The sequence below is a fragment of the Buteo buteo genome, chromosome 11 (assembly GCF_964188355.1).
Source record: "Buteo buteo chromosome 11, bButBut1.hap1.1, whole genome shotgun sequence".
Taxonomy (NCBI): domain Eukaryota; kingdom Metazoa; phylum Chordata; class Aves; order Accipitriformes; family Accipitridae; genus Buteo; species Buteo buteo.
The window spans coordinates 28564064-28587276 of NC_134181.1; the positions used below are offsets into that span (position 1 = coordinate 28564064).

Sequence of the window (23213 nt, forward strand, 5' to 3'; positions counted from 1 at the left end):
CCAGCGTGCCGGCTTGGACAACTGAGCCTTTATTGAGCTTCGCCCCCACCGCCCCACGGGAGAGACAGTGCCCAGGGTGCGCGGCCGGCGGCATGGTGGCTCCGGCACTGGCGGTCACTGCTGGACCCTGCGGATGGACTGGACCTGGCCCGTCTGCGCGTGGGAGCCCCACTCCCGCACGTGCTTGTACTCGCCCGCGTGGCTGTCGCTCTCCAGGAGGTACTGGAAGCCCCGGTACCCCGGGTACTGCGAGCAGACCCACCTGCGACAGAGCAGAGAGCGGCGGCAGCTCAGGGCTGGCAGCACCATGAAGCACCCTGCGCTGCGGGCGCTGGGCAGCAGGCAGGGTGCCGGCAGCTGCCAGAGCATCCTCAGCTCTGGTGCGTGCCCCCGGCGCCGGGTCCTGGCAGGGTGCAAGCCCCCGGGGTACTCACGCGCCGGAGCGGACAAGGAAGGAGCCCACGGCGCTGCTGCCCCAGCCCAGGGCGGGCAGCGAGGGGCAGTCGTCGCTGAGGTCCCCCCGCCTGCCCTGGAAGTTCTCCTGCTCGAAGAGCATCAGCCTGCTGCGCCCGTGGTCCTGCCACCAAGAGGGGCACGGCATCGGCACGGCTGCCCTGCCCGGCCCTCCGGCCGACGGCCGGCGGCGGGCTCCAGGGACCAGCCCGGCGGTGGGCTCCGGGGGCCAGCCCCACAGCGGGGAGCCGGGGTGGGGGCACTCACAGCACAGGCAATGGGGCGGAAGGAGCACATCCTCTCCACGTGGTAGGCATTGCTGCCGCTCCATGCTTCCCAGCATGGGTACTCGCCGCGCTCCAGCACAAACTGCTGCCCCTGGAAGCCGCAGTGCTCGAAGCCTGCCCACCTGCCGGGGGCGGGAGGGGGGTTGAAACCCCCGCAGCACCCACCACCCCACTCACAGCCAGGGCAGAGCCCGCTGTGCCCGATGGGGACGAGGCCGTTCCCCGGAGGAGGCAGCCCCGTGGCTCGGGTGGCAAAAAGCACTGGAGACCTCCATCCTCCAACCCCCCTCCATCTGTGGGGTCCCACAGCACCGTGGGGTGGCAGCCCCCTGTGACCCCCACTCACGCCCCGCTCTCAATCTTGCAGGAGCGGACGGTGCTGAAGCCGTGCTCCGGGGTGCTGTAGCAGTCGGCGGTGAACTCGTGCTTCTTGCCCTGGAAGAAAGCCTCATCCCATACCACAATCTGGGGAAGATGGAGGGAGTCAGGGGTGCAGAGGCCCCGAGCAGACACTGCAGCCCCATGCCCGGGCATTCACGGGGCTCAGGCTGCGTCGCCGGTCCTCCCCAGGCTCCCGTACCTTCCAGAGACCGGAGGATCTCCTGCAGCGGTGGGTCATGGTGGCTCTGCTGGGGCACAGAGGAATGGAACCGTTAAAGCCCACCCCAGGGCTGGTGCATCGCTGTGAGCCTGGCCTCGCCGCTGCAGCCTGGCCAGACCCACCAGCCCAGCGCTGGGGGCCCTTCCCCGGGACTGCCACGTCCTGGGACCAGGCTTCAGGGCATGCGTTGCATGGGCAATGCAGGCAGATGGAGGCGGGAGCCTGCAGCTACCTGCTCTGCTCTGCTCAGCGGGGCTTGCTCCAGCCTCTGCCCAGATGAAACTGCCCTCGGGACCTTGGGCGAGTCCCTTTGCTGGTGACGTAGGAGGCGGCGATGGGGTTGCTCCATGCTGGAGCAGGCGCAGAGCACGGGCCGGGGCTCGGCAGGCCCGGGTGTCTGGCAGGGCAGCCGTGGCCCCGGCAGCCGTCCTCGCGGCGCGGCACGGCGCAGCACCGCAGCGCGGCGGGGTGAGCACGCTGCCTGCCCGTGCGTGGGGCTGCCCATGGCTGCCCACGCCCAGGGAGACGACTTCTCCTGCAGGCAGATCCCTGCGCCAAAGCCCCTGCGCAGGCAACCCCGGCGCAGGCGGCCCTGCGCAGGTCCGCAGGCGTGCTCGCCACGCGCAGGCAGGGCCAGCGCCTGGGGCCGCAGACAGGGCAGCGCTGAGCCAGGAGCACTGCGGAGGTGGCCGCGTGCCCACGCTGAGAGCAGCACCCTGCCCCGCTGCCACGGCCAGCGATGTCCCCCGATCCCCCCGCCACCGTCCCCACCGTGACGAGGCGGGTGACGGCAGAGCGGTGCCGCAGCCCGTCCCCAGCGGCTGCCCTCGTCTCGCGCCCCGGCTGCGGAACCCCGCAGCCCCCGGCCGCGCCGTGCCAGCGGCCTCGGATCCTCCTCCACACGTCCCAGTGGCAGCTCCGCTCACAGGGCCCAGCCGTGCAGGGCAGGAGCAGCTGCCGCCAGACTCCCGTGCTTACCTGGGGTGAGGCGCTGGTGCCTGGGGAGGTGACATGTTCAGCAGCCCTCCGGCTGGGTTTTTATAGCCTCCAGATAGAGACAGAGCCCAGGAGAGCATTACTGAAACCCCTAACTCAGCACATGGCGGGGAGGAGGGACCGGGCAGAACAAAGGCGACGCTGCAGAGAAGCTGATGAGCCGGGACGCCGTGGCTCCCGCTCCCCTGGCCCACCGGGCACGGGCTCTGAGCCCCAGCCCCACGGCTCCGGAGCTGGGACATCACCCCATCACCCCATCACTTCTGCCATGTGCCCTGCTCCAGCACGGGCCTGGGCTGGGACCATGCCCCCCCAAGTTCTGGCAGCGCTCCTCCTGCCCCGTACCTCGGCTGGGGGTGCGGGGAGGTTTTCTCACCTGCATTTCTGGGAAGTAGGAGAAAAGATGCCTCTCCATTTGTGGCAGTGCTTGCTCTCCCTGCTAGGGCAGAGCAGCTCTCCCTAAAAGCTGGGGCAGCTCTTTTGCAGGTTGAGCCCACAGCAACCATGGAGCATGATAACAAGTGGGGAGCGGGGGCACAAGAAAGCAAGGGGCAGGTGTGCAAAGGCATCAGAGGGACTAAAGATGCAGATCAAGACTTAGGGAGTGCTGCAGCAGCCTCCTGCCTCTGTGCACAGGGACCTGGAAAGAGCCCCCTGCATCCGCATTTTGGGTACCTAAACACCTTCAAGCTTTGCTCATGGTGACCCCCCCCCCCTCACCAAATCATCCTGGGGTCATGCTGGGATTGTGCAGGGCTCCGAGGGCTGGGCACCTTGCAGAGGCACCCACACAGTTTGCCTGTCAGAGGGTGGAGCAGTGGGGCAGCAGCAAAAGGAGGCTGTAGAGCGGGGTGGCAAAACCCGTGTTCCCAGGTAGTGCTGTGTTTCCGGACAGCGTTTCCAGGGAACTGCCAGGTGGCTGAGCTGGAGCATCCTCCTTCATGCAGCTGCAGCCCCAGCAGCCCCAGGCACCACAGGCAAGGCAGAGCAGGTGAGCACTGCAGCCGGCGCGGGTTCACACGCAGCCAGCTGCTCCCGGCCGCAGCGGGGCAGCGCTGGCTGTCCCTGACACCTGCAGCCCCCAGAAAATGTGCCTTTGGCACAAGCTGCCCTCAGCCTCTCGCTGTGGCCTGACCTAACCTCTGCTTGCTGCCAGCCACAAGCGCAGTGACCGCAGCTGGCTCGCTCTCTGTGACACGCTCTGGTGCTGGGACGTGGTCCTGTGGAGCCCAGGCTGCGGCTGGGTGCACTCACGGTGCCGCTCAGCACCGGGTAGAGGATGCAGCAGCGGGAGCTCTGCATGCAGCAAGACTCACCAGGGCAGAACAAACCCCTTGTGTTGGGCATGTGCCCGCGTCTGTGCCTGCCGGGGCCGAGCTGGGTCAACTCTGGCCTTCTGCACCGGGGGTGAGGGTTGGGCAACTCTGTCCTGTGTTTGAGCTGTGCATCCCACATGCCCCTCCATGCCGGGGCAGGACGGTGCAGCGAGGGGCCGGTGCAGGACGGGATGGATGGTGCAGCGCAGGGCTTTCCAAAGCGCCTGCAGCCAGTGGCAGGGATGCTCAGTGGGGATGGCAGAGATTTTGTGTCCGGGGGCTGAGGGACCACGGAGGGCAGATCCCTGCTGTCAGCCCTTCCACAGCACCATCTCACCACATCTGCGCACGCCACTTCTGGGCTGCGAAGTCCTCAGAGTAACAGCCAAAGCAGCGCGGAGCAGCCGTCAGGAGCAGAGCTTGGTCCCTCCAAGCACAGTTCTCCAACGCCCAAGTCCAAAGGTACTGGGAGCTGGGAGGGGAAGCGGAGCCAGGAGCAGCGCAGCAGAACCTTTGGGGTGGGTGAGACCTGCTGATTAACGTCCAGGAGCCACAGGTGAGGCAGGGTGGTTAAAACCACCCCCTGGCTCCGAGAGGAAGAGAATGCAGCTTAAAATAGAAATCTGTCTAACAAACACGAAAATGAATGCAAATTGAAAGCCATGAATCATAAAAAACTGCCCAGCGTCAAGGTGAGAGACCAGACTGCAGGGAGTGCCCAGGGGAAACGGAGCAGCAGCACCTGCATTCGGCCATGCCTGTGGGCATGGCAGAGCCTGCCATAAAACCACGGGAAAAGAAGGGATCAATAAATGCTTTCTGTTTGGGATTTTGGGCAATAGCCCAGAGGGTGCAGCTGGATCCCACCACTGCTGGTTGACACTTCACACTTGAGAGGAACAGAAGGTGATGGCAAAACTGAGGGCTCTGAGCTTTCTGAACACGTGGCCTTGGGTGATTTACTGCTGCCAGTGATGAACAGCCAGCCCAGAAGTGCTGGTGCTGGATGCTGGGGGTATCGGAAAGGACCGCGAGGAAACAAGCGTGCTGGTATTTACACAATGAACAGGATCACAGCAGGCAAACAGGGGGGCAGCTGATCGGAGGCTCAGTGGGAGTCAGGGGAAGATCCCCCAGAAGGTTCCTCCCGGTGCAGAGAGTAGCTGTGGGGTGCAGGAGATGTGGCACCGCAGGCTGAGCCGCCGCAGGGACCGGTGCCCAGCATGTCCCTGGCCAGCCACCCCACGGCCCCCCCCACCTGCCGTCGGTCAGAGACAGCACTGATGCACCAAAACCCCATGTGGGATTTGGTACCATGCAGTGCGGTGACGGCAAAACTAGGGCTGGTATAGAATGAGCACAGCACAGGTTAAATGGGCTAAAAACTAGCTAACGTCCATGCCAGTGGATGCGGTGAGCAGGGACACCCTCAAAGGAGGACACCATTTTCAGGGATTGAGATGGTTTGGAAAGTATCAGCTTCGATTATACCTCATTTAGAAAAAAAACCCCAACCCTGAAGCATTTCAAAACACATAAGTCTTGCATCCTGGCATCTTCAGGGCAGCACACTCAGGTGTTTGCCAGTATGGAGTGACATTTCAAGCAAGAGATTTAGTGTTTAGAGGGGAGAAATGAGCACAGTGCAGCCATAGGGCTGGGCACCATGCGGCCGCGGGGCACGGGACTGGTGCATCCTCCCCGGCTGCAGCGCACTGGATGCCCGTGCAGGTCCGGTGCCAGGGGCAGTGGGCAGGGGAGGGCAGCGTGCCGGTGCCGGCCAGGCCGCGCGAGGGCTATATATGCCCTGTCGGGGCGGCCGCACGCGGGGCAGTGGGTGCCGCCGCACGCTGCAAAGTGGCACGGTCAGGTCTTCTGTTGTGCCGCGGGCACAAAGGAAAGTGCTGGGTTCAGCAGCTGGGCACGGGGCCGGGGAGAGGCTTCCAGCTCGCCCAGCGCTTTGCAGGATGTGATGACTGGGCGGCCGCGCAGACACTGATGAGCTGGCAGTTCCTTTGTGCGCCCGCCCGGGGGTCTGCCCTTGCCAGGCTATAAAGTGGGGGCTTCGCTGCGCCCCGAAACACAAGCCCGCTCACTCCAACAAGAAGCAGCAGCTGCCCAGGTAAGAGGACAAAGTCCCCGGGCACCGGGCTGCAGCCGGACCCGAGGGGGGGAGAGGGAAATGCAGGGTCTCAGCCGTGACCACCGCTGTGGCCACCACGTCTGGGAGCACCCCGGTGCTCAGTATCCCGCTGCCCTCTGCTCCCCCGGCAGCCGCTGGTGACACTCACCCGTGGGGCCACGGGCAGGGTGCCCACCGGAGGGCTTCATGCAAACTGGGCTGTCCCCTTCCTACCCCCTCACACGCCGCCCCAGTGCCCAGCCGGGCTCTCAGGCACACCCCGTGCGGGATGGCCCCAGCACCCGGTGCAGCGTCAGACCCCGGCCCAAGCGGGCAGAGCATGGAGCGGCTGGGCACCAGTGTTTGGGACTGCTCTGGGCACCCCTGCAGAGGTGGGACCATGCTCAGGGCGCTCCTGATGACAGAAAGAGATTGTGGGCACCCGGGACCTCCTGTGGTCCTTCTAGTGAAGGCAGGACCCGGCTGCCTGTGCCTGCTTGGAGAACCTCCTGGCAGCTCCTCTCCTGGCCCCAGCCACCCACCCCGTTGCTGAGCCCTCCATCCCAATGCGACTGTCCCCAGGGCAGGGTGAGGGCCGGGCTAAGTGGTGGGTACCCACAGCCATGCATGCCCTCTAACCTGCTGCTGGCATCTCTGCCTGGTGCCCTGTCCCAGACTTGAGCCCAACACCACGATGTCTGAGACCACAAAACCCGCTGCTCCTGGCCAGGCTGCGGAGGAGAAGGAGAAGGCAGCCCCAGCGCCAACTCCATCCCTCGACCCTGCTCCTGTGGCGAACAGCAAGGGCGAGGAGCCCTCCACAGAAGCCTTCAGGGTAAGCCTCGCTGCTGCCCGCACGCAGGGACGCGGTCCGGGGGTGAGGGACGGTGGCAGCATCTCTGGGGCAGTCAGCAGGAGGAGAGCGCAGGCAGCCCAGGGGAAGTATCCTCCTTCGAGAGCAGGAGCAGAGCGCGGACAATGCCGTCCCTCCCCACTGTGTGTCTCCTGGGCAGCAGCTCTCCAGGTGCAGGATTCCAGCAGCTGCTTGTGGGGCTGCTGCAGGAGGAATGCTCTGGGTGCCAGCTTGGCTGGGAAGGCTTGTTGGGGACCACAGGCTTTGGAAATGCTCTCCCCTGCATCATGGCATCAGGGTTGGGTGCTGTCACCTGCTCCCTCTGGTCACCCTCCGCATGCAGGGGTCCTGCAGTGCTGCAGGGGGATGGAGGAGGCTGTGGGTGACAGAGCTGGCACTGAAACGCTGTGGTGACACTGGGGCAGCGTGCCACCGAAGTGCTGCAGTGAGGCTGTGGACAAGGGGTGAGCAACGCGACAGCTCCGGCAACACATTGGCACGTGGCAGGCAGTGAAGGCCACGGCATGGATGCAGCTCCTGGAAAAGCAGCTCCTTCCCAGCCCAGTTGGGACCTGATGTGGGCACGGGCGCAGGGAGATGTGGCTTTGCAGCAGTAAAACTGGGGGCAGGATGAGGCTGTCTTGAAGCAGGGAAGGCTGTCAGGAGGGGACATTCCTGTGCTCAGACTGTGTTGGGACAGGGCTGCTCGTGCACAGAGCCCAGCTTGGCTTGCCTGGGCACCAGACCTGAAAAGCTGCAGGAAGCCTTGGAGAGCCGAGGGGGACACGTGGGGCTGTGGACTTGTGCATGCAGGGTCCATGCAGGGACATGCACCACCGCCCTACCCTCCCCGAGCGTGCCTGTCCCTGTCCGACCCTTTCCCCCTGCCCCCAGATCATCGTCTTCGAGCAGGAGAACTTCCAGGGCAGGCAGATGGAGTTCACCACTGAGTGCCTGAACCTGGGGGACCGTGGCTTCGACCGGGTGCGCAGTGTCATCGTCACCTCTGGACCGTAAGTGACCCCAGCCACAGAGGGGACTGTGTCCCTGGGGATGCCCTGGGGAAGTGGGGACACCGTCCTGGGGAGCGGCCCTGGGTGCAGTGTGACATGCAGGGGCATTTCCCTGCAGCCTGGGCAGAGAGCAGAAGAGGGCCAGTGCAGGAGCGGAGCTGGGGAGCTCAGGTCTCCTTCGAGGAGGGCAGGACAGCCTGGGCAGGTGGGAAGGATGCCAGGGCCATTTGTAAAGCAAAGGGCACTAGAAGGCAAAGCCAAAGGCCAAGGAAAGGTGTCCATCAGATCTGGTGATGCTCTTAATGAAATGCAAGAGACCTGCAGATTTTAGAGAAGCCAAGGTGAAAAAAGGCGGGTGCCTTGGACCAGGCTGGTGGCCAGGGCTGCTGCAGAGACAAGGCTGGAGCAGGCAGGGGAGGGCAGGCAGGCAGCCCCCTACGCCTGCCTGCACCCAGGCAGCTGAGCAGCGATAAAGGGGCTGGGAAGGTCCGAAAGCCATGGGAACAGTCGGCACAGGCAGGGACAAAAATGATTGCCAAACTAGATAGCTGACAGACGGATGATCTTCATGTTGAAAGAGCATCTCACTGCAGCCATGCCTGGCTGGAAACGCTGTGCCTGGGAAGGCAGCCTGGCGGCTGCAGGCCAACTGGGGGGGGGGCTGGCAGTGCTGTGGGGAGGATGCATGGGACACGGCTTGCCTTGACGGCAGCCTTGAGGTGACCTGTGGTCACCTCGAATGACACCACGTGGCACCGATGACAACTTTTATTAGGAACCCAGAATATCCAACTCTTCTTGAAATGAAAGGGGGACAGAGCAGCCCTGAAGGAGCTCAGGTGCGAGTCCTGGGAAGCTGCACGAGATACAGACAGGGTGAAACTTGGAGAACAGAATACTTTGGTGCCATTGGGGTCCTCAATCCTCACAGTCTCCTTTAGAGTCACTGCTGAGACTCAGTGCCCACTTAGGGACAGACAAAAGCAAAACCAACCACGCTGAGCCTTAGAAGTCAGTGTAAGGTCGCACCGCCTGTGGTACTTGAACACATCTCCTGCCATTAGGAAAATACCTGTTGGCATCTGCAGAAAGAGCCCTGTTTTGCAGGGAAACGGGAAGCAGCAAATGCAGGGCTGTTCTGGTGCCGAGGGTTTTTGGAGCCCTAAGCCTGTGACATTCTCAGCACAGCAGCACCTCGTGGCATTGCTAAAGAGGTGACATTGCAGCTGAGTAAGCCCTGGGCGCCCGCCCCCTGGTAATGGGATGAACGCCAGAGCTGGCTGAAGCTGGTGCAGTGAAGCATGCAAGCATGCCAGCATTAGACAGCCTGGGCAGGCCTGGCCCCGGCTCCGTGGTGCAAGAGGTAAAACACTCAAAGTCCTGAGATAACGCAAGGACGAGTCTCTGGTGCGCAGCGTGCAGGGCTCCCCAGCTGCCTCGGGGCCCTGCTGGTCCCCAGGCTGAGGAAGGGGAGCACTGTGAGCACGCTGGCGTCTGCTGCCAGCTTTGGACGCATGTACCAGCGAGCACTCAGGCGAGAGCCTGCCAGCTCGGTGCCTCCCATTAGCTGCCGGCTCTGCACATGCCATAGCACCTGGGCTGGGAGAAAGTTGGAAGCAGGATGGTGGGGCCACTCCTGACACCCACAGCCTTTTTGGGTGCTGGGAGCCTGGCCCCCACGCCCCACAGGCTGGCTGAGCGGGAGAGGAGCTGCTGGCTGGCATCTGACCCGCTGTCTTGTCCTACCCCTTCTCCCCAGCTGGGTGGCCTATGAGCAGGCCAACATGCGTGGGGAGATGTTCATCCTGGAGAAGGGCGAGTACCCTCGCTGGGACACCTGGTCTAGCAGCTACCGGAGCGACTGCTTCATGTCCATGCGTCCCATCAAAATGGTGAGTGGTCCAGAAGCAGAAAGCACCCAGGTGGGTCCGGCCAGAGCCGGATCCGTGCCACTCGATGCCTCGCTGCAGCAAGCTCCAGCGCTTCGGCCGCACAACCCAGCGCCTTCCCTCTGTCTTCCCCAGGAGGCTGAGGACCACAAAATCTCCCTGTACGAGTCTGCTGACTTCAAGGGCAACAAGATGGAAATCCAGGAGGATGACGTGCCCAGCCTCTGGGCTTATGGCTTCTGCGACCGCGTGGGCAGCGTGCAGGTGCCCAGTGGAACGTAAGCCGGGCCGTGGCGGCAGCTGCCTCCTGCCAGGCTCCCTGTCCTCCCCCGTGCCCCAGCTCGCTGCCCACCAATCCCGAGCACCCGCACGGGGCTCTCGGGCAGCCAGAAAGCACCACACGGCTGTTTTCGGTGGTGTAGCCCATCACCCAGGGGATCGGACCCAGCACACGGGAGGCAGGGGGGCTCCGCCGGCTTCCCAAGAGCGTGCCGGCCATGTCACTGCTGCTTGTAGCGGCCGACCCCGCTCAGGTGCCCTCTGTTTGCTTTCCCTGCAGCTGGGTCGGGTACCAGTACCCTGGCTACAGAGGCTACCAGTACCTCTTTGAGACCGGAGACTTCCGACACTGGAACGAGTGGTCTGCCTTCCAGCCCCAGATCCAGTCCATCCGCCGCATCCGGGACATGCAGTGGGACCAGAAGGGCACCTTCGTCACCCCTGACGCGCCCTCCGACTGAGCGTGCCGCCTGCTAGCTACGAGTCCCGGGCCCCGTGGGGCACCCCCGCCTCCCCTCGCGCTCGCCTGCTCAGCACTTTCCTTGTACATTGCACATTCCCTGGATGTACTCTACCTTGTGAGGCAAATTAAAAAAAACCAGAAGACTAGAGCTGCTCGGGAGTCCGTGGTGCATTGAGCGCGGCCGTGGGATGCGCTGCGTCGGCTCTGCTTTTCCGTCCTGCTCGAGTCTCGTGTTGGAAGCCGGGTGGGACGTGGTGGAGGGTGATTTTCCTGGGGGACACCCCACCTCACCCCCCCCACACACACACTGGGGCTGCAGCGGGGAGAAGGAAGACCCCGGTGAGAGCAGGAGCGTGCACGGGAAAGGGGGTGGCAGGAGGGTCCTCCAGCCCACGCGGGGGGGGGCTCAGGGCACCCCGGGAGCGGCCAGACCACGGGGGGCTCCCGGCTCCCTCCGTGCCTGCGGGGGCTCCCGGGGCCAGGCCGGTGGGTACCCACGCCAGGAGGCGAGTCCGTGAGCGGCACGCAGCCGCGTATTCACCTGAGCGGTAAATAATTAACAGCAGTAATTGCAGTCAATCAAAGACCAATTCACTTTCAAGGAGGTTTTTTTCCCCTTGGCCGCTGTCCCCCCCCCCCAGGCGCTTCCCCCCCTTTCCCACCCCCTGTCCCCCCACGGCCGGCACCTTCGGTAGCATTTCCCAGCGCTCCCGCTGTGCTAATTAATGAGCCGACTGCAGTGATCGGGTTGCTGGGGCCCGGGGGGTGAGTGCTGCTGGCGCGGGCGGCCCCGCCCCGGAGGACCCCCTCCCCAGGAGGGGGCACGGCTGCGCGGGCACGGCCGTGTCCCGGTACCGGCTCCCCCGTGGAGCGCAAGCGTGTCCCGGGCACACGCAGACACACGTACCCCCCCCCCTTACCCCGACGCGGTGCGGGCACACGCGTGACCCCTTCCCCCCCCCCCCTTCCTCGCCCCCGCACCTCCCGCCCGCGCCCGGTGCCGCCCGCCGGCGGCGGGGCGCATGCGCAGTGGGGCGGCACCGGGGATCCCGGCCCCTCGTGCGCGTGACGTCGCCGCGTCTCGCGCCGCTCCCGGCCGGTGGCGGCGGCCCCGGTGAGTGGAGGGAGGGGGGCACCCGGCGGGGAGGGGGGGGCTGCGTGTGCCGTCAGCGCCGCTCGGCACCGGCTCCGGCACGGTGCGTGTCCCCCCCGCCGTCCCCGCCGCGGCGCCGGCCGGCAGGTGACAGCGGCGGGCGGCGCTCGGTAACGGCGGGCGGCGCGGGCGCTGGGAGCAGCGCGGGCAGCGCTCGGTGGGTGGCGTGCAAGGTGCTCGGCGCAAGGTGCGCGGCGAGCGGTGCAGGGTGCGGAGCGGGCGGTGCGCGGAGCGGCGGGGGATGCTCGGTGCGCGGGGGATGCTCGGTGCGCGGAGCGATGCGAGCCGCCCGGCGTGCAGCGCACGGTGCGCGGAGGTCAGCGCTTGGTGCACAGCGGGCGGTGCACGGTACAGGGTGCTCGGTGCAGCGTGCTCAGCGCGGGGTGCTCCACGTACCTTTCTCTCCCTCTTTCCTACCAGCCGGCACGCTTGCCTTGCCCCTCGGTCTCCCCGGCACCCCTTTGGGAGCCCAGCACCAGGCCGTGCCCCCCATCACCCGCACATCGCCGGACGGGACAGTAGTGCAGAGGGCAGGCTCGGGCACGATGCCCGACAGGAATCGCCCACGGACCGGGGCTGTCCATCCGTCCTGGCACCCGGGGCTGAACCCCGGCGTGGGGTCTGCCCTCCTCCGCTGGGGCGAGCGGGGCCGCCTGGGCCACGGCGGCCTGGGCAAGCGAGCGCTCAGTGAGAGGCTGCGCCCGGAGGGCTCGGTCAGCGTTAGCCTTGGCTTTTGGCATGAAAAATTTTGGCAGCAGCTGAGGTCTAGGCAGCTGCAGCTTCTGCTGGGCGGCCGCGGGGTGCGGGTCCCTTGGCCGGGGGTGGGGATCACAGACGAGCTCCCAAGCAGCTGCGTTGGTGCCCTGTAGCCCACCCAAAACACCAAAGCTCTCCCTGCTCTGCCCACCTGTCGCCGGGCCGTTGCCCTGCGGTGCTGCGTGGTGGGGATGTGAGATCCACGCTGTTTCCGTAGCAAGCTCGAGTTCCTTGGGACTCATGGCCAGAGTCGCGGTCCCTGGCACTGCTGGCAGCGCATTCCCGTTGCCCGCAGCGTGAGCTGGGCCACAATCTTCCATGGGAAGGGTATGGTTTGCATTGTGCGGGCCTTTGTTCTGTCCTTCGCTGTGTTTGTTTGCATGCTCGGGCTCTGTCCAAAAAAACATCTCGCAGCTTGAAACCCCTTCACACGTCTTCCTCTGCGAGTCACAGCCTGGCCCCACCAGCTGCTTGTACTTAATATATGGGCGGTGAGTCTCCCCTTTGCACAGCTGCGCTGCTCATTCATGCTCGGGGGTACCAAGCAAGGGTGAGTGGAGAGATTAAAATGATTTGTGCTAACAGGTTTCCAAATTTGACGTTGCTTTTCTGGGAACACTGCAGCGTGCTCGTGGGGAGCTTTTCAAGTGCCAACGCCGGTTCAAATGTTTCCTCCAAATGGGGTTTTGTAATAGCGTGCCTGACTGCAGCTCGTGCTTGGTGGCTGCCTGCATGTGGTACCCGGCGGGAACAGGCGTGCTGTGCTGCCTGCAGAGAGAGCCAAGGGTCTGCAGGGTGCTCACTCGGAGAAGGCAGCCCCTGAAATTGGGGGGTGATTTCCAACGCTGACCTTTGTAACTGCCCCACGGTCTGTGCGTGAACCCGCATAGGGGGGAAGTTTGAGGAAGGGGCTGGTGGATCTTGCTGGTGCACCGATGAACACCCTCCCAGCAGCTCGGTGTTTTGGTCCAGAGCGCTGAGCTTTCTCCATTCCTGCGAGTTGCTTCTGTGCCTGTGTGCGTGCTCGGCAGGCGGTGCAGCTCTCCAGGGGAGCAGCAGCTGGCTGCTGCCCGCAGTTCCGCATTTCCCAGAAGACCGGAGCGTCGCTGCTACGATCTGGCCATGAGAGCCAGTTTCCGTGCCTCAAGATCTGATGGTCTGTCAGCTGAGACTGGGCAGCCACCACCGTGCTCCAGGCACCCTGGGGCCAGCAACACTGTGCCCCGTGGTGGCCGCTCAGCCACGCGTTGTGCTGCACAGGTCCTTCCTGGCATCACCCGGAGCCGGTGCTGCAGCTGGTGTTGGGGGGCATTGCTGCAGGGGGCTACAGGCAGAATGACGCTCTCCGCACGGGCACTGGTGAGATGTTGCAGGCTGGGGGCATGGAGGCGGGAGCTGCTGCAGGTCTCTCCGGGATGTGGTTCGCTGGTGAGCTCACCAGAAGGACGGGCAGGCTCGTGCCACTGCGGTTCTCTGCCTGTAGGTTTTGAAAACTGTATTAGTAATTTCTGTCGCTATTTTAAGAAGATACTTCCAAAGGCAGTTTACATTACAGATACGCTGAGCCTTCAGGGGATGTGCGGGATGGCAGAAGCACTACAAAATGCAGTGACTGTTGAGAACGTTTCTGGAGAGAGAAAACAAACGCCCAGCAGGTGGTTTTATTTGGCACCGTACAGATGTGTCTTCTGACGAATTTGTGATGCGTTTAGGAAGCCTCAGCAGAGCATGTTTCACTTTGGATTTCGCAGCCCTCCGAGTGCAGGCAGCGAGAGCGCAGGCCGGTGGGAGAAGCTCGCCGTGTTGTCCTCTGCCTGCTTTGTTTCATACAATTTTGCAAGCCTTAGTCTGTGCAGTTCTCCTAAACCCCTGTCAGCCTCCAGTATCGCAGGGATTCTCCCCAAAGAAATCCTGTCTACTGGGGAACGACAGGGGTTTTTTCCCCTTTTCATCCCCAGTCCATCCTTTTGTGCTGGCCTCGCAGTGGGGGCGCAGGCAGGAGCGTGGGCTGGCAACGCTGCCTGGGGCTGGCCCTGCCCAGTAAGAGCTGTGCAGTGTACGGCAGGCCTGTTGAGGAGCTGCCCCGAGCCCCCTTGCAGGATCTGCAAGCCAGAACCGCTGACAGCAGCGGAGGGTTGTTCAATCTGCAGCGCTCAGAAGTTCAGCAAGCGGCTGGTTCCCATTGCGCCTTCCCAGGTGAGTGAGCTCAAACCGAGACCAGGGAATCCACAAGTGGCTGCGGCGTCGAGGTGCTTCTCCATGTAGAAATGACCGTCGGCTCCGGAGCCACTGCAATTGTGGCTGCTGTAGCGGGACAGGGAGAAGCAGCTGGTTTTTTTCCAGTGCTCCTGTTCCTGCTCTGTGCTGTGGGTGGATCCTGTGGCATGAGTGACCGGTTCTGGCAGTGGCTGTGCCCAGACACGCTATAATGGGGGTGGGAGAGCACCCGGCCCCCCCGCTCTCCCGGGCAGCTGTGCTCACAGCTGGCTGCGGGCCACTGCGGCCGGGTGACTTGTAGAGGAAGGACAGTATGCAGAGGCAGCCCTCGGTGGCCCAGCATTTGCAGATGTAAATGGCAGCAGAGGACCCACAGCTTACAGCTGGGCTTCTGAACACAGGAACCGAGCCGTGAAGCACTCGGATGTGCTGTTCAGAGTTGATTTGTCTTACGGGTCAGCCACGCCGCGCACGGAGCAGCACGTCTCGGAAGGACCCGTTTCTTCCATCCACGGTTTCACAAGAAGAGCTTTTCCCGTCCTGGGGCTCGGTGGGAGGTTGTTGCATGTCCTCGCTGGGGGCTGTGGAGGCACATGGGCTTTGCACCGTATCGAGTGGGAGGCCACGTATTCACACATCGCTGAAGTCAGTGCTAGGCAGCGCTCTGAGCCCCTCTGAGCCAAAATTACTGGCTTTGTGAAAATGCCAAACGCTTGCCCTTGTGGCAGCTGACGTGTTGAGCCCAGCTGGGCTGCGGTGGAGGTCCTGGGGCTGGTGTGTGCTTGGGACCGCGTACCCGAAGGGCTGCACCTCACCGGGAGCTGCAGGAAATGGGGCAAGGACAAGCAGAGGGGTGCGGGGAGATGCGGTACAGCCGCGTTTCTTCCTCACCTCGCTGCCCAAGGGGTTGTGCAGCGTGCCCCTCTGTCCACGTTACCCTCTCCTTAGTGAGTGTCTGCAGCTTTGGGGACGCCTGGTGTTGCTGCATGGGGAAATAAAATATTTTGATTTTGTTTCTTAAGCAAATTTGAGGTTTTGGGGTTTCTCTTGCAGAAACAACCTTTTATTTGCAAATCTTGATCTTTGTGCATGCAAGACTGGAGCTTGTTGAGACTTATGGTTTGGCACGTGGATTTGGAAAAATATTTTTTTGAAGATACCTAGTATTTTTTCTAGCAGTTCGTCTGACTTCTTTTTCTCCCTGTTGTATAGTGGGCTCTGACCATCCACATTCATGCGGGGAATCTTTGTTCAGTTTTGGGAGGGAAGAGTCATGTTTGCCCCGAGCGTGGTGAGTTAACGCGGAAGCTGCAAACTCCAGCCCCCCTCGCCCTCTCCAGTGGGGTTCCCAGGGACCTGACCTGGGCCCAGGGGTGGGAATTAGAGGGACCCCGGTCAGAGGAGCAGGAAGGTGTGGGGGAACAGCTCCGTGCTTCCCGAGAGCCTCCTTGTCCAGCTCTGGGGGGGGGAGCGGGACAGTGGGGCCACTGGTTATGGTGCAAGGAGAGCAAGGGTCGGAGTGTGTCTGTCTGTCACCCTCCGTGCAGTGGTACCCGCGCTGGCTTTGCCTTTGTCCCCCTGAGGCAGCGACTGCAGAGTAATTAAGAAAAGGTAAAGCTCTGTGAATTGGAGCTGTGGGTTGACTGAAAGTCAGAAGTGTCCCTACGAAGCGCAGAGCTCCTGTCCCATTTCGGCACAAGGGCTTCCAAAGCGGAGACCGAGCTGATCTGGCGGGTGGCCCCATCCGTCGCTGCAGGGGGTCACAGACGCCCCTCCTGCTCCGGCACCTGTCCCTCGCAGCCCACGGCACGGGCCGGCGGGTGGGTGTCCCTTCCCCACCTGTACCCCATCGCTCAGCTTGGTCCTTGCAGTGGCGGCTGTGCCTCCCAGCCCTGCTCCTTGAGCCAAGGGGGGACGTGGCAAGACCTTTCCCTCCTGGCTTTGCTGGAGCTTTGCTGGGGTGCTGTGGGTAGGGTGGCTCGTGCCAAGTCACTGGGGTGGGTGCCTCCGTCACCTCCTTCTGCCAGCAGCTTTCACTTCGGGCGTTTCATAATTAATAAGCCAGTTTGAGACAAAGGCTGTTGCCTTATGGAGAGGTTGGCAGAAGTGGATGCTGTGGTTTCCATCACTGGACGATAAAATGCCATTGCTGTGCTTGGAATGAGAGGCGGGCAGAGTGAAGATGCTGTAAACTGGTGAGATTTTTATTATTTCAGGAACATTGTAGCATTGAGCAGGATAATAAAATGTTTTTCTAATCATAACAGCCTCGAGGCAATAAACAAATAGTACATTTGTGCTGTGAAATGTCTGTTGATTCTTTGTTGATGTGATTTAGAGCCTGTTAAAGCGGGCTGGCGCACTGTGTGTGCATCCCTGGCCAGGCTCTCTGGGGATGGCGTGCTGGGGTGCTTGGCTGGGAACGCGCTGTGTGGCACAGGGCTTCCACCTCGCAGGCTTTTCTGAGGAAGAAAGCCGGTATTTGAAGCCGGTGTGTGCTGCCGTAATCCTCAGGGCATCAGATTCTGCTAGTTTATTTTTCTAGGTACTCAGCAGTGAGAATAAATTCCCCCATGTCCTCCCTGGAGGAGGGCATTGTGCTTTGGGAGAGAAAAGGTCTTTTGTGAAACCCCCTCGCCACTGCAGGTCCAAGCCAACAACCTCTGGGCTGCAGGAATGCGGTAGCTGAGGTGGTGCGGGGAGCGGGAGCTGCGCCGTGGTGGTGGGCTGTGCCGCCGGACCCTCGCGCCCAGCTGCTGGGGCGATTTCAGCATCTGAGCAGAGCTGCCAGAGCCACGGCGAGCGCCTTGTGCAGTGGAAGGCAGAGGGGATGTTCAGGAGCCGGCGTCGTTGCAGGGGCTCTGGCTGGCACATCGCGTTGAGAGTGCTGAACTGAAAGGAAACGGAGCAGGACCGATGAGCACGGCAGCGCTGGCGTGCCCTGCGGCTGTTCTGGAGGTGAGTTGAGCCGGTTGGGTGCTAAGATGCAAGGTTAAACACCCTCCTTCTGGTTTGGGGGCTAAGATGTGTGCTTAAACACTCATTCTTGCAGTCTTTTGACTATTTCTTCCAATTTTACTTGGGATGATGTCAGCGGTGCAAATGCAAACCATGGTGCTGTTTGTTCTTTTGGGGGTTTTTCAAAGGGACACATAACCCCGAAGTGGTCTAAAATCCATGTATTTTTACTGCGATTGGCTTCTGAGTCCTGTAGATGCATCTGGGTTTGTGGCCTGCAGTGCATCTTTAGCTTGAATAGGCAAAAACTGTTCTGCTGTCGATGTTGCTGTTCTCACCACTTGGTGGCCTGAAAGCAATTTCTTTTTTTTTTTTTTTTTTTTTTGAGTGCTGTAGGTGCTGTTCAACAGCTTAATTTCATGCACCTAAAAGTGGGCTCTTCTCTCACCTCCTGGAGCCTCAGGCTGTTGCTCACTTCTAGCAGAGTTTGTACAAAGCTCCTGTTCCACTGCAAGTGGCTGCAGTATCGATTGGGGCGCACAGCAAACTGCAGTGTCCGTTGGACCCTGCTCCCGTCCCTGCGGGGATCGATCCTTGCTGTGCTGGGGGTGGACGAGCACAAGCCGTGGGTTGTGCAATGTGGCTGACGCTGCACTTGGGTGAACCTCAGCCGTCCCCTTGGCTGCCTCCGTGGGTATGCAGCAGGAAGCAGAGATCGGTGCTTGCTCCGTGCTTGCTGCTTTCCAGGGCTGCTTGTTGACCTCTTGGTGAACGTTTTAAAATTTGTTGACCGGCTTTTGCTCAGGCTGCTTTGAAACTGAGAAGGAGAAACACCCCGTGCATCTGCGTGCCAGCAGCCCATCCCTTCCCACTCCTCGCCCTCAGCCCCTGCCGGCTCTTCCCAGCTTTCCTCTCCCGGGGCTCGTTTGACCGCTCTCCTGTTTGCTGCTGCCTCCTCAGGACGTGAGCATCTCTGTCCTGCAAAGGGAGAGATGCCTTGGAGTCATCAGCCGTTTTGAAACGCACATTAGGAGTTGCCACCAGGAGTGACCAGGAGAAGCAGGTCTGCCTTTGGCCGTGACGGCGCTTCTGGGTGCGTCCTTTGCCTGAGCTCAGGTTGGGACGGCAGCAGTCACCCTCGGGCAAGCTGTGTTTATTTTTGTGTTGCATGCCGCCTGTGAATTAACTGGAGGCTATCAATTAAGTAATTAAATTTTGCTGATTTGTAAAGATGCAAGCTAGATATATTAGGATATTTCTTGCTCACCACAGCTTCTGCTGCTCTTCCGCCACAAAGACGTCTGCAGTTCCTCATCCTTTTATTAAGCACCAACGATTTGAGCTAAAATTTTCCAGGCCACGCATAGGTCTTTTGGGGAAGTTACAGCTAATAGCAACTGTTTCTGGGAATGGTTTAAAGAAAAATGCATTTTTTGGATCATACGGAGCTTCTTGTAGAAACTGGTTTTGCTGTTTGTTTGTAACACTTCATTGCTTTAAAAAAAGGACTTTGATGTTGCTTCATCACCGCAGATGGTGCACGGCTCCCTTGCTCCGGCGGCCCCGGCTGCACCGACACCGCGGGGCTGCTCTCTGGCAGTGGTGGTGGTGGTGGTTTACCCGTTTCACAACAGCAGGTGAAGGAGGACGTGGAGGCTGCAGTCAGTTGGTGCTCGGTCGGCCACGGCGTTTGCCCGGCCGGCGGAGCAGCCACGCGTTGGCACGCTGTGCAGCGTCGGGAAGGAAGTCTGCAAGCGCGTGTGTTTCTCTGTGTGTGTCTGTGTGCACGGGCAAGAGCCGGAGCCGTTTCCGGAGCACGGTGTCTCGGGCTGGGCTGTTAAACCGCCGCTGCTCCGTGCCCCAGATCATTTGTGGCACTGCGGAAGCGCACCCAGGGATGCAGCTGCTGCTCCGCGGACCTGCAGCCTTCTCTGGGCCTGAAATCCCGCGGTCAGTGGAGGCCAGGCCAGGGTCAAGCAGAAAGCCTTGCAGGGAAGGAGGGCGATGCATGCGCCGCGGATAAGCTCTTGCAAAGTTTGTGCTGGGTGGAGTTTCCCTCTGTTTTCTAATTAGTGCCGAAGTGGAGGGGCCGCTTGACGTTCAGCGGCAGCTGGGGACGAGAGGAGGAGACTCTTGGGTGTCTGGAATAACAATTACATTTCCGTACGTGAAATGTTCTCAGAAACACCCTCTGAGGGCAGGATGCCGTCGTGCATCAAGGGGGAGCTGACTGTGGGAAGGGCCCAGCGGCAGCAGCCCCACGACGAGCCTGTGGTCCTGTGCACACGCTGCGAGCCTCAGAGCGGACTGCCATCCTGCCGGGTCCTGGCCTCTTGGTATGCTCCGCTGCAGCACAGCCCCCCAGGTGGCAGCTTTACTTGGAAAGCTGCAGCCCTGCTGGGACAGGTCCTCCCTGCTCCTGCCCTCCCGTGTCTGGAGGAGGGTGTCCCGGAGGGACACGGCTGCTGTACCGCTGGCAGGACACGGGCAGGACCCCTGCACGGGCACGCTGTCACCGGGATGCTCTGCGCTTGCAGGACAGCTTCAGCCGAGGTGGTGCACGCGGCTGCTGGGCTCCCCGGGAGGGGTGCAGTCCTCGTGGGCGCAGGTGTTGTGTCCTTGTGGGAAACCTGGCATTTGGGCTGATGTGCGGGTTTTGGTTGCCTACCTGATGGGGTTGGTGAGGCTGGAGAGAGCTTTGTTCCTTGGGCTGGAGCTGGGGAGATCCCTGCAGCTCCTAATGAGAGGAGGTTGGCATCCCGTGACCCCGCCTGGAGGCACGAGCATGACCTGCCAGACCTGGGGAGTCCTCTGGGCCCCATCTCCTTTTGCTGTTACTGGTTTGGGGACTCTGACCGTAGTCCCACTTTTGCCTGATTTCAGCATTTGTGCCAAAGCCTGCGGCAGGTGAGCCTGGAGCTGCTTCCTCTGGGACCGGCTGTTGTACTGGTTGCTTGTGTGCGACGGAAACTTGCCACGTTTGGACTGTCGTCCCCTGGGTCTTAAACATCCCAGCTGCTCCTGTCCCTCTTAGGCTTCTCCCTTCCAGGAGGCTTCATTTCCTAAAGGAGTAGCCGCCTTCGCGCTTCCCTCGGCTTCTCCTTCTGGCTCAGCCCTGCCGATGCCACCACGGTGGAGCAGTGCTGGTGCCTCTGGGCAGGCGGCCGAGTTGCAGGCATGCCACGTCTGGCTGCTGGCACTGACCATGAGCTGGGGGCACCAGCTCCGCCGGGACCACCTTTCCCCTGGGCTTGGTGGGAGACTGTGGGCAGGAGGGGTGCGTGCAGCAGGGAAAGGTGCCGAGAAGGAGAGCATCGCTCGTCACCGCACACACGGATGTCTGCAATAAATAAACAAACTGACATTGTGGCTTTTCTTCCCCATTAGGTATTTTCGCGGCCACCTGTGTTTCAGCATGAAGCTTGGCTAGCAGCAAAATGAATTTACCGGGGGAAGGTAAGCACATATGGATGGCATGTGCCAGAGCAGTTGATTCCCCTGTGATGCTGGGTGTGGGATGGTGAATATTTCATAGGTCTGTCCACACTGCCACTGATGCCCTGTTAATATTGTATTGCCTTCGCAAGCTGACAAGAAACGGTTTAAGCCTTGTTTATACTAATGTCTGATCAGCATACAAAATAAGGAAGACTTTCTGCCTGTAGGAGCTCTTGTGTCCTTGTTTGTCACTGCTCTGCTGTCACTTCCCCACCAGCTCCCATCTTTCCCCACGCTCTCTGCTCTCAGTACCAGCCTTGCCCTGATGGCAGTTGGGGACTGAGCCCCTGGCTGTGGGTCACAGTCTGTCCCTGTCCTGCACTGTCCAAGCTGCACTCGGGGGCTTCAGCCCGGGGTCGGCTGCTGGCACTTTGATTTCTGCTCCCCGTCACCAGCTGCAGTGGTTTTCAGTCCCTGCTGAGATGTGCCAGAGAAGCCCCTGAGAGCTCCCTAATTCCTGCTGGAGTGGAGAGCTCTCAGAGCCAGCTTGGGCATCTGAAGGACTAGAAGGTCTTCTCTGATCAGACAGCCGAGCTGCCTAATTATGCTACGATATTTTCCACCAGAATATCTGCTGTGGAGGAAATTATCCATCCTTCTTCTCTTGTAGGCTAATAAGCCCCATAAATTTGGGGAAATTCTTAGTGGAGGCTTGCAGAAAAGAGTTGAAAATAAGCCGGGATTGTTTGCGGTTGCTCAGCAGACCGCTGCCAAGCACGCTCACGGATCCTTGTTCAGCCCGCCTGGGTACACTGGGGTAATCCCACCAGAGAAGCTTGTTCTGCTTCAGCCCTCCCAGTGCCTGCGGCTCCCGTGCAGGAGGCAGAGCGGGGCTTTTCTGCTGGCAGGAGCAATGGTGTGCTGCAGCGGTGGGAAGAGTCCGGAGCACAGCGGGAGGGAGAAGCTGTGCTCCCCGACGGCAGCCGTCACCACCTGCCTCTCTGCCACTCCTGCTGCCCCACGGCGGGGCGAGAGCTTCCCCATGCTGGTGGCATTGGATGAGCAGCGGTGGGGGCTGCGCGTCCATCCTGGCCGGGCAGGCAGGATGATCCCCAGGGACATGGCAGTTTGTCCCGCCGGGTGCTGCCGGAGCGGGGCTGGTACCGCAGGCTCCCAGCCAGCCTCCCGCTTCGCCCAGCACATTGAGCGAGTCCCTTTGTTCCCTCCCGGCAGCACTCAGAGCAGAGCTGGTGGAGCTGCTGGGAGCATCTCGGTGGGAAACGCTCACTGTAAGCCGTTTTTTTGCAAAGAACAGAGCACTTCTGTGCTCACAAACTCCTTTTTAAACTGCAGATCTTTCCTGGTAATTAGCCTGCCTTGGTCTGCATAGCCGTAATTATTCCAGCTGGCCTTAAATCCTGACTACCGTGCATTGAGATGGGTCTTGCGGCATTTGCAATTATTTTTAGGGTGAACATTTGAATATATTTACATGACTGAAGCAGATCAAGATAGCAGGAAGGAGCAGAGGAGCGCTTGTCTTTTTAATGGGTCTGACTCTGCACTTGGTGCTGCAAAAATGCCAGAGCTGTTTGTTGTTCCCTCTGATTTACATCTAAACAAATGGACCAGCATTTGACTTTTTTACTTTTATCTGGTATATGGGCATGCATTTGAAACTGTTTAACCTTGGTATGCTAACTAAGCAGTTGGCCAGGATGTTAACCATGGTGCTAAAAATAATTTTGGTGGTGGTGTTACTTTAGCTGCTGGGATGGGAAAACACATACCTGGGCAGGCAGAGAGGCACTGCCTCTGTGTCATGGTAATCCGATGGGTTGAGCAGAATAAAAGCAGAGCGGGTGGAGGGTGAGCAGCCCAGCGCTTCACCGGTCTGGGTAGGTGGAGCGGGATGTCAGGGGCTGGAAGGGGAACAGAGCGAGTCCTCGAGTGTGGGGCCAGTTCTGCTGGCAGGTAGGGCAGGGGCAGGGAGGCTGCCTGGCTCCCTGCTGCCAAGGGACTTTGCACAGGCTGCTGCTAAATTTACTCTTTCATGGAGAGAGTTGAGAGGAGAAAACGTTTTTCTGAAGCAGTTCTTTGGATTGTCAGTAAAACAAAACACATGGACGTCCCGTTCCTTCCACTCCATTCAGCTCCCGCCCCAGCCACATAATCACAAAGAACTTGAAATCCCTGGGTGAGCCCAGGGGAGGATTGCAAAACCTGTACTTGCAAATGGAGCAGAAGGGGGGGAGGGCGTGGGAAGCAGTGCCAGCGTTCGCAGGAGTCCCTCTAGGGCAGGCAGCAGAGCAGGAGACTTGGAGAAACTGCAGGCTTCCTGCTGGATATCCTACTGAGACGCAGAAAACCCAAAAAGCCTTATTGCCACATGAAGTCTCCCAAGGATTTTTAGGTAAAG

General features: G+C 61.0%; 3 protein-coding genes across 10 annotated transcripts in view; 2 read left to right on the plus strand and 1 right to left on the minus strand.

Annotated features, from left to right (window-relative positions):
* Positions 1 to 12722, minus strand: CRYBA4 (crystallin beta A4). 3 transcript variants are annotated; one of them, XM_075041126.1, is made up of 6 exons: positions 12333 to 12722; positions 1321 to 1366; positions 1087 to 1205; positions 721 to 862; positions 435 to 577; positions 1 to 262 (listed from the first exon to the last, which is right to left on the minus strand). In XM_075041126.1, exons 2-6 carry the CDS (start codon positions 1357 to 1359, stop codon positions 115 to 117), a joined length of 591 nt encoding a protein of 196 aa, XP_074897227.1. In that variant the 5' UTR covers positions 1360 to 1366; positions 12333 to 12722; the 3' UTR covers positions 1 to 114. The 3 variants fall into 3 exon arrangements, with proteins under 3 accessions (XP_074897227.1, XP_074897228.1, XP_074897229.1); XM_075041127.1 differs by having other exon boundaries at positions 1321 to 1369; XM_075041128.1 differs by lacking the exon at positions 12333 to 12722 and adding an exon at positions 1574 to 2162.
* On the plus strand, positions 6441 to 10851 carry CRYBB1 (crystallin beta B1). The gene is made up of 4 exons (XM_075039584.1): positions 6441 to 6610; positions 7523 to 7641; positions 9401 to 9808; positions 10090 to 10851. Exons 1-4 carry the CDS (start codon positions 6470 to 6472, stop codon positions 10268 to 10270), a joined length of 849 nt encoding a protein of 282 aa, XP_074895685.1. The 5' UTR covers positions 6441 to 6469; the 3' UTR covers positions 10271 to 10851.
* TPST2 (tyrosylprotein sulfotransferase 2) overlaps positions 11310 to 23213 on the plus strand; it is a 19349-nt gene continuing 7445 nt past the window's right edge. For 2 of the 6 annotated variants that reach the window (XM_075041120.1, XM_075041118.1), the window contains exons 1-2: positions 11310 to 11386; positions 20744 to 20812. The gene's annotated coding sequence lies outside the window, so the exon portion shown is untranslated. Of the gene's footprint in view, positions 11387 to 11541; positions 11583 to 15948; positions 16594 to 17309; positions 17357 to 20743; positions 20813 to 20850; positions 23208 to 23213 lie in introns of those variants that run through there. The other 4 variants (XM_075041121.1, XM_075041122.1, XM_075041119.1 and 1 more) reach the window with 4 other exon arrangements.